Source organism: Takifugu rubripes, chromosome 11, assembly GCF_901000725.2.
Source record: "Takifugu rubripes chromosome 11, fTakRub1.2, whole genome shotgun sequence".
In the NCBI taxonomy this organism is placed as follows: domain Eukaryota; kingdom Metazoa; phylum Chordata; class Actinopteri; order Tetraodontiformes; family Tetraodontidae; genus Takifugu; species Takifugu rubripes.
Window position 1 is genome coordinate 14,174,008 of NC_042295.1, and position 9,527 is coordinate 14,183,534.

At 44.7% G+C, this 9,527-nt stretch overlaps 2 protein-coding genes across 3 annotated transcripts; one reads left to right on the forward strand and one right to left on the reverse strand.

The window, feature by feature from the left end:
- Window positions 1-779: 779 nt before the first annotated feature.
- On the reverse strand, window positions 780-2,793 carry polr1g (RNA polymerase I subunit G). Of its 2 annotated transcripts, none has more exons than XM_011608684.2 (3): window positions 2,579-2,793; window positions 2,131-2,272; window positions 780-1,803 (listed from the first exon to the last, which is right to left on the reverse strand). In XM_011608684.2, the coding sequence occupies exons 1-3, from the start codon at window positions 2,652-2,654 to the stop codon at window positions 1,086-1,088; spliced, it is 936 nt and encodes a 311-aa protein (XP_011606986.1). In that variant the 5' UTR covers window positions 2,655-2,793; the 3' UTR covers window positions 780-1,085. The 2 variants fall into 2 exon arrangements, with proteins under 2 accessions (XP_011606986.1, XP_029699437.1); XM_029843577.1 differs by having other exon boundaries at window positions 2,543-2,793.
- Window positions 2,794-2,897: 104 nt separating this feature from the next.
- Window positions 2,898-7,192, forward strand: irf2bp1 (interferon regulatory factor 2 binding protein 1). The gene is made up of 3 exons (XM_011608685.2): window positions 2,898-4,191; window positions 4,315-4,640; window positions 4,828-7,192. Exons 1-2 carry the CDS (start codon window positions 3,191-3,193, stop codon window positions 4,598-4,600), a joined length of 1,287 nt encoding a protein of 428 aa, XP_011606987.1. The 5' UTR covers window positions 2,898-3,190; the 3' UTR covers window positions 4,601-4,640; window positions 4,828-7,192.
- Window positions 7,193-9,527: the final 2,335 nt, after the last annotated feature.

The window sequence follows — 9,527 nt, forward strand, 5'->3', positions numbered from 1 at the left end:
GTCGCAGAGCTGGTTAGAGTAAGAGGAACATATCTTCTTTTTGCTACCTTTTGTTCAGGAGGCTGCACGCATGCAATTGATTTCAGACATGTTTCTCCTGCAGATTCTGGTACCGAGGCACAGAGCTCATACACACCTTTTACATACATGTGTGGATGCACAGTTTGCTGGGACCCAGCAATGATTCTTGTCCAGATTGATGCAGGATTATTCGAGCGCTGGATAGAGAGGGAAAAAAACCAACGCTCGGCCAATTTTAAAACTGTACTAGAAAACATTTTTAATCAGATTTGTTCTCAGCTGGGGTTAACTTGACCCTTGCTGGGAGTAGTTTGTGATCAATAAAGCTATAAAGTGTGTTCCTTGTGTAGCAGAGATGGTTAGAGTGCGATAGCTCCAGAGGTGCCTGAGCTCATTAAGAAACAGGACCACACTCTGGTGCAGAACTGAGAGGGGGGGGGGGGGCAGCAAAGCTTAATGAGCCTCTTCTGACCATTGTCAGGTAAATGGGAAATATTGCATGTTATTCGGGACTTAAACAGAAGATATGCGTTATCTTTGTCAAACATGGAAATGATTAGAGGTTGTTCACCATCCGCAGCCTGCTGCTCCGTGAAACAGGCTGGAGCGCAGCGCCATCTTGCTGCTGCCGCCGCTTATCTCACTGCTGCATTTTATTCATTTCTGCTGCAGCGTTACGATGCAACATTCCACGTACAACAGAAAACCACCCAGGGATAAATCATACAAAACTACAGAAACACCACTTTCAAATATCACATTTGTGCCTTTTACTTTCAAAAGAATTTGACAAATCCCAGTGGCCTTTAGAAGCCATTTAGCTTTTAAAACTGCCATGAACAGCATGTTTATTAAATAAACATAGCAACTCATAAGAACAATGACAGAAGCTCCATCATAATTAAACAAAGCAGAAGTACACTTTTTGTACCTCCATCAATCGTCAACAGCTTTAATTAATCCACTTTTTTGTGTTAGCATTAATGTTACATTTGTACATTGAAGGAGTGGTTAACTGGAAGGACAACAAAGCCAAACAAAAAAAATATCCAACCCGTAATAAACTAGTCGGCATCCATTTTGCTTTTCTTCTTCTTTTTCTTCTTTTTGTTGGAGCCTTCTGCAACATCATTGTTCCAACTGTCTACAGGTTCAGTTTTCCCCATTAATTCTTCCACCTCATCTTGCTCACTGTCCTTTTTCTTCTTCTTCTTCTTCCTCTTCTTCTCCTCTAAAACACCACCCTCCTGGAAGGGCATCTCTGTCTTCACTTGAGCCTGAATTTCAGCAACATTTTCATTCACTCTCGAAATGTCCATCTCCTCCTCTGGCTCCATCTTAATGTCTTTCTCTCTCTTTCTCTTCTTCTTTTTCTTTCTCCCTTCTTCCTCTTCCTGCATTCTCTCCATTAAATGTTGGTCAAGTCCATCTGTTTCATCTTTTGCCACACAGGTCTGTGTGGAAGCCATTTGGGTTAGAGGGAATCGGTGTTTCAGCTCCGATGGTATGGATGGTGGTGGGGCAGCAGGGATGACCTGAAGAGGCCGGTCAGCCTCGTAGCCATAACTCTCACACACAGTTAGGAGACCTGAAAAAGTGGGAGCACAACCCACTCTTTCTGAAGAATTCTTGTCACTGGTGAGGAGATAAAGCTCTGATGTTCCGTGGGCCGATGCTCTGACATTATAGATCTGCTGGTCTCTCTCAGAATTGGCTCCACCTTTGGTAGCATGGACCTTTACAGTCTGAAGACCGGAGAGAGGAACCTGAACGCCCTGAAAACTGGATGGAAGCAGGAGAAAATAGGTTTATTATGCACACATATGATGCTGGACGAAATTTACTTAAATCCAAAAGATTACAAACCAAGTCCTCTGCATTTTAATAAGTGATCTTTTGAATAACTGGATTCTAAAAATGACTGACAAATATGAAATAATATAGGCATATGTCATGTGCCACTAACTACAGACAAATTGTTACAAATGTATAAGAATGTTAATGGCTGCATCATAAAGGCTTGTTAAAACTGGGTATAGCACATTTACAAAAGAATCACTGTAAACATATTATTGAATCAGAACAAAATAGAATGAGGAATACACCCACCATTCCGGGTCAAAGGCGGCAGGAGCTTTAATAAGCCATAATTCTTTGTTGCTTTTCTTCAGCTTCTTTCTGAAGGTGCTTTTGCAGGGCTTATAGGAGACAGACACAAAATCTACCGGACACTCGTACCTGGTGGTCTTACCTGTGGATGGAAAAAGTGCTTTTAGTTATTGCGCTTTTATTACAAACTATCAAAGTTGTATTGCTGTATAGCTCAAAGGAATTGCAGCTAGAATGACAGTTAATATTGTTAAACTTTAAGTTACGGTAAATACTGTAATCATTTGACCATTTTTTAATGCAAGGCACTTAAACGCAGATGAGCGATACAGACGTCTCTGCAACCACTGAGTTCTAGTCTCTTTGTGAATAAACTGGTTTAAATGATCTAGAAAGTAGCTTACCAACCTACCAACAAGGGCTCTGGGAGTGTTGCGTGTCGACGTACCTAATTGTTTTGGCTGTGATTCCGTGGGAGGATTCTCCGATTCACCTTCGCTTGACGACGAAACGTCCTTCGGCATTTTTTAACGTTTAAACGACGCAATAAAGGTCCGAACTGCGTTTTCTTGCCAAAAAAGCATGCCTTAGTTTGGCCCCACGTGTGGCAGCAAATGAACTATGACCCTAATTTACATCACTTCCTCGCGAGTGTTGGTTGTAGTTCCCAACACAGACAACGAGCAAAGAAGTACACCGCCATCACCTGGCAGGAAAACTCGAACCCCCATAATGCAACCTAAATTGTTACGTAATTTTCCGGTGTCCGCCTGGGAAGCAGTTGACAGGAGTCAAGAACAGGCCGAGTTGGGTAAACAAAATAAACATATGATCAAAGAGCCAAAATTGCTTAAACGTTTTGTCTAACTTCATGTGTGTAGTATGTTTAACAATGTTTTAGTGCGACCGTATGCTCGCTGATGTGAAAAAAATCCGTAGTAACTACACGGTGTAATTGTCAAAAATAAGTAGGTTAAGAAGCTAACGTGTGCTAACGCGTTAGCGGACTAGCTGGCTCGTTAAACCCGTTGAGGTTAGCTAGCTAACTGCGTTAGCAGCCATGTCGTCCCCCTCCTCCTCCAGACGCCAATGGTGCTACTTGTGCGACTTGCCAAAGATGCCGTGGACAGTAGTATGGGACTTTAGCGAGGTCGTATGTCGTGGTTGTGTGAACTACGAGGGGTCAAATCAGATCGAATTCCTCATAGCGAGCGCGCGGCAGCTGAAACGAACTCATGGGATACAGGATGGTAACGTCAGATCACCTGGTCCTTCTCCAAATAAGCACGGCTCATCTGGCAGGGAACCTGTAGCAGAGAGTACCAGGTCACATCCTGAACGGTTTGAGAGGGGAGGAAGAGGAGAAAGTACTGGGTCCGTTCGAGTTCCGCCGAACGGGTTGCACCGCGACGGTCAGACGCCACAAGAAGTGAACCGCCAGAGTCCCAGTGGCAGTCGCAGACCCATGCTAGGTGCTGCTATCCCACCCAGTCTTGTAACTCAAAGTATTGCAGGGATCCCCCCTGGGTTGCTCGCAAGCATGCCGGCCGGTCTGACCGCCAGAACAGCCCCCGCAAACAGCCATATGATTTTCCCTGCCCCGGTGTTGGCCGAGATGAACCGCAGGCAGCTGGGGATGATGGGGATAGCTCCGTTCATCACTCCGGAGCTCGAGCGAGAGCTCAGTTCGACCCAGAACCAGTCCAAGACACAGGTCCACACTGCAGTGGCTGGCAGCAGTGCTAGCAAGAGTACAGGTCTACCTTCTTCGTCTTCATCTATGGCTGGAGGTGTGAGTCAAACAAGTCCAAAACCTGCCTCATCACCAGCCAGGCAGCAACGCCCCCTGGCATCAAGGTCTGGGGGGGAGCCCATTGGATCCAGCACCTCATCCGAGGCTGCCACCACTGCTGCAGCATTACCCCACACTGGTGCCTCTGAACATGGGTCAGCATCTTCCAGCAGCACACATCCGGCTGGAAACACCCTGTCCTGCACCTTGTGTCACGAGAGGCTGGAAGACACACACTTTGTTCAGTGTCCATCAGTGCCAGGACATAGGTTTGTGAACCTTTCACGTCAATCTCATCTCTCCTGTAAACACACATGTTTCAGTTTAGTCCTCACAACTTGAAGCAGTTTTGTATGCTTAACTTTTTCGTCTCTCCTTCCTCCGACCGACAGGTTCTGTTTCCCCTGCACCAGAGTGTACATTCAGAGCCGACGGGGCGATGGGGAGGTGTACTGCCCAAGTGGAGAGCGCTGTCCATTGGATAACTCTCCCAACAGTCCACCGTGGGCCTTCATGCAGGGGGAAGTCTCCACCATACTCGGCACTGCCGCCGCTGGAGCTGCATCAAATGCTGCAGCTGGAGCCGGTCCTGGAGCGGCTGGTGCCCCGGCAGCCGGGGGTGGGTCGGCCGGAGGAGCCGGACCTGATGTGACCGTCAAGAAAGAGAGAGAGACATGATAATGACTAGCGTGTAACCCAGGACCCGACGGAGCAACAGGTGCGTGTACAAGTCTTCTGTCCAATCATGGATTTGGGTGTTTGCTACGTTTTGCTGTTCAAAGTCGGAACGTAGATGCTTCTTTTGGAGAGTTGTTTCACTATTTGTCCTAAATTATTCACTGTTGGGGCTAAAACTCCTCAGCAGTTGGACATTAGCGTGTGATGTTGCTGTCTTGTTCTTGCAGAGTTTTCTCAAACACCAGAAGTAGACGTTTGCACTGGACCTCTCAGAGTTCTGGAACAGAAGGCAATGCAGTGACACAGTTCGGATGATATCCAGGTCCTATTTTATCCTCCTCACCGCCCGGTTTTATCAGCACTATTGACCTTGTTTGATATCTGGTTTAGATTAAAAACAACATTATTTCCCCATCCTCTTTTTTTTGTTTGTTTCAGTAAAGCTTTAATACAGAGGCTGAATCTCAGAATTATACTTAATGAAAATAGAAACTGAAATTTCATGAATTAGAGCAGTTATTGCGATTGAAGTTAAAAAAAAAAAAGCAACTCAAATGTTCAAGCCAGTAATAAACAGACGTTAAAGACATAAGAGCACAACTTTCTTGACACGTGGCTGATGAAGAGTTCCTAAAAACTGACCGTGGTGCCTGTGGTTGGTCCCAGCTAAGGATTGGCTAATGTTTGTTGAGCTGCTGTTTGAAACAACCGATTATTCCCAGTTTAGACCTGCGTGGAATCAAAGAAAGGCAAACGTGGCTGATTTCAAATGATCGTCGACGGTTTTCTAAAATTGTGCCGAGACGACTGAAATCTCTGTTCCGCCATCATTTAATAGGACGTCGCCTCTAAATCTGCCAAACGCAACATCGGGCGACCCTCCTGGGTCTCGCTCGATGGTTTTCCGACCCTCTGAGGTCACACAGATCCACACACACACAAACCTTTGACCGTTGCCACCCCTGATGTTTGATTACCGCTGGTATTTGGGTCCCCCTTTATCGTAACTACACGACCATCGTACCATTACAGAGGAATGCACTAAAACTTGCACAGACAAATCCAACGCGTGGAACGTGACCACGGTGGTTCTGTGGTTCCCCCGCTGATGAACAGACGCGGCCGTGGGTGTGCAGCAGCTCCGGGTTTGCACTAAAACACAAGCTGGGCTCCGCTCAGCTCAGCTGCTTCCGAGACGATTACACTTTTGTACAGTTTGGCCACCGCTGGCAGAGCGCGCTTTAGATTTCACACGCTGGTTGGTTTTTAGCGTTTCGTGGCTGATTTCAGGTCCAAACGCATCGTAAACGTCCCGTCCTGAGATGGAGGTGTGGACACGATGCCAGTAGAGACGTTTCTCGGTGTGTTTCGGTTCAAGGACGACATTTGCTGTGTAGAAATAGCCAGTTTCTCTCTAAAAGCGAGGAGGAGCTACAGAGACTCCGTGGTGATATTTAAATGTTGCAAACATCAAGATCCAGCCCAGCCTTCGCTTTAACCCGAATGTATATGAACCGATAGCCTAGAACTATATTTTATACTGCAGTAGAATGTTGATGTTATTTACTCAATAGATTTATCATAGTAGGTTGTGCAATTCTTGGTCCTAGTATATGCAACAGTTCAGTAAGTAAACACGAGCGTTTGGTTTTTGCAGCCTTTCTGAGTTTAAAGTGAGAATCCACCTCCAGGCGTTTCCCTGAAATCCTTAGACGCATATTTAGTCATTGGTTTCTTCCTTTCACACGAGGGTTTTCTGGAACTAAAGTGAAAATAAAGGTTCGTATTCCACAAATCTCCTCACAGTCTGTTGCATCTGTGGAAGCTTCTACATCCTGTACACGTCTGCGTCTGCGTCTGCGTCTGCGTACGTTGTTTAACACTGTGCAGGGATTCCATCTCGATCCACTTACACACATTACTTTGGTGGATTCTCTATTTTTTTGTGCATGTACTTGTCAGTACTGAAGCACATACAGACCAAAGGTGATTTTATGCCCAACAGCTGTTTGTGGATGTAAAATTTTTATTAGAAAATATATATATACACACACAGTTCTATATTTCCTGGCTAGGTCTTAACGAGTTTTCTTCATCACGCTGTTGCAGCCTCCAGGTCTCATGTATGTGATGTTAACTAGTGATAGGGAGGCCTACTGTTGAGCAGATTATTAAACAGTCCTTTTATATTTAGACGTATCCCACAGATCAGGTCTGTTTGAGTTAATTATCTTTGAATAAGTGGAATTATTTTCTTTCATATGCACTGACGTATCATGCAATCCCTCGCTAAGTGCCTCTTTAAAATGTGTACCGTCTGATTGTGTGTGTGGGAACCTCAGGGGAAGCAGGAGTGCAATGACTTTTTAATTGTCTAGTCATAGATTAACCTGAAATAGTTTCCCTTCAATCGCCATCAGACGGCTTTTGCTTTTATCAAAGCTTATGTAAAGTCAACGGGCTGTTCATTGTTTGAATATAGCGTCTCCTCGCATTTTCCTCTTTGCTCTGTATTTCCTTTTTTAATATCTGTTGGCTTTATTGCGGCTTCATGTACAAACAGAAACCATGAATAAATGGGATGGAATCTTGCCCTTGTCTAATTTTTTTATTATTATTATTCCTTATATTTAACAGATATACTTTATCATGCAACCATGCAAATTTGAAATGTATCTTTCTCTGATTAGTCTGTTATATTAAGAGGAGCGTTTATGGAAATATCTCACGCTTTAAACTGTAAATAAAAAAAAATTTTAACCACCGTCTATAAATTTCGGTTGTGTAATTGGTCGATTTGGCCACAGGAGGTCGCCCCAGTGTTTTAGTGTATAGATCTGAATAGGAACACATTATATCTTAACCACAGGGACCAAACGCCTATTAACCCCGCTGTCTGTCCGTCCATCATCCATCCATCTATCCATCCATCCATCCATCCATCCATCAGGCTGTTTCCTCCATTAGTGTTGATTTATTACGGCCTTTTGTTAAACTAATTAAAAAGGTGTTAATGGGCGATAGGAAGTCTGTTGGAACTCAGAACGACCGACAGAGGATATGGCCAAATTTAAGGTGGAGAGAGAAAAAGAGGAGTGTAACTAATCAAAGGATTTTTTTGATCCCAAAAGAATCGTATATTTTGTTAATTTTAATGATAAACGATTCAATGATATTCAAGTTCTCACATTAAACACTCACTGTGAAGGAGACAAATGCTGACTCAGAACAATCATCTATCTTTTATGACGCCTTACTTTTTAGCCTTTTGCAGGTTTTAAGGCTCCCAGAATGTTTTGGGGTCCGAGGCAGCTTCAGGAATCAAAGGTCCCAAAGCTGCGTTGGAGAATTCGCCCATCTTTGCTGTGCGAGGCTGCTGCCGCTGACCAGATGAAAACACTTAATTATCGTTTATCATTACAGACGCTGAGCTGTTAGTTTATTCCACGCCTTAATCGATTTGACAGCGTTTTGCAAACAGGCGATAATCGGCGGGTCTTCAGAGATGATGGCCTGTGGAGAGTCTGATTGACAATATGCACCGCAGCCACGCAGACAGCAGAAATCCAGCGATGGGCGTCAGGATTAAACCCCAGAATAGATGTAAATATCAAAACACCGATGAACCTGATTATCAAATCGAAATACCAATGGGACCATTTGACTCATGATTACTCCAACGTTTCCTCGTCTCTTTCGCGTCTGCCTCTGCGAGCTGATGGGTCTTCCTGTTATTTCTCTTTTTTCTGTTCTCACAGTCTAATCCTGTTGACCTCCCGCCTGCGCATCAATTACATCTCCATTGACTGGCCATTAGAAGCAGGCATTGACATTTACGGGCCTCCGTCTGCGCCGAGGCCGATGTGTATTCCACAACACAGGGCTGCGGCCTCATGCATTACACCGGGATTACATTTTTTATTGTATTGGCTGGGCTTTAAAGCGTGGTTCAGCGCGCGGCCTCTCCCTGCTTCTTCTCATCCACTTTACGCGCAGGATGCGCAAAGACGCGCAGTTAATATTTCCTGTGCAAAGATGCTTTTTGATAGAAATGACTCAGCGGATCTTCGGATCATTTAATTTACCGGCGAATTGGACGCCAGGCCCGCTGTCCTCGTCCTATAAGACAAACGTTGGGCTTTAACTTCGAGTAGAGGCGTTTATCAGTTAATCTGCTCCATTCCGAACTTTTCGGTTTCTGATCTGGAGACCTGATAATAATGTTGATTTTCTTTTCACAGTCAAATAAGCTGTTTTCTTCATGAATCTTAAGGGGTTTTTTTATATACCCAAACAGAGAAATTTGAATACCAAATCAGAGTCCGTAATAACGTTAACCGTTGGGTACAACCACCCCCACAGAATGTGCTTTTAAAATGTGCCCACCAAAGACGGGAAGGGGAAAGTAACTAATGACTTTGACCCAGGCCGCGCACACGCACATAAAGTAGCATGTTTTGCGTGTATAGATCATACTTCAGAGAAACAAGTGTATGTTACTGTCTTGTCCAGATTCAGGCCAGCGCCTTTTTCTGCAATGGGATTGGATTTTATGTGTTTCTTTATCATTATTATATCGTTTTAGTTGTAGGATATTATTAATAAAAAAGAGAAACCGAATTAAGCTCCGTATGTTTTGCCTAAACTGAAATGGCATCACTTTGTTCCCACCAAATTTCAGAAAGATTTGAGAGAATCACCGCATCTGATCACGCAACGATTCAGGTGACTAAAGTGATCCGATTGTGGGAGTCTTTTTATCCTGGTGGCCCCGATGTCGCTGCGGTGCCAATATACAGCACGCCAGGGGGCCACATCGGCCTTTTCGCCAGGCCCTTCCTGGAACCAGCGATCATATTCAAATGTGCGTGGCGGGGCGGGACGCACCCGCACCTTATAAAGCAGAAGGTCCCGGTTTCCCGACCGT

Excerpts from the sequence above, each read along its gene's own strand:
- polr1g (XM_029843577.1), bottom strand. The coding sequence starts at position 2,654 with ATGCCGAAGGACGTTTCGTCGTCAAGCGAAGGTGAATCGGAGAATCCT. Across the intron at positions 2,273-2,542 it reads CACTCCCAGAGCCCTTGTTG|GTAAGACCACCAGGTACGAG; the intron begins GTAGGTTGGTAA and ends TTCCATCCACAG. Across the intron at positions 1,804-2,130 it reads GCCGCCTTTGACCCGGAATG|TTTTCAGGGCGTTCAGGTTC; the intron begins GTGGGTGTATTC and ends GCTTCCATCCAG.
- irf2bp1 (XM_011608685.2), top strand. The coding sequence starts at position 3,191 with ATGTCGTCCCCCTCCTCCTCCAGACGCCAATGGTGCTACTTGTGCGAC. Across the intron at positions 4,192-4,314 it reads CCATCAGTGCCAGGACATAG|GTTCTGTTTCCCCTGCACCA; the intron begins GTTTGTGAACCT and ends TCCGACCGACAG.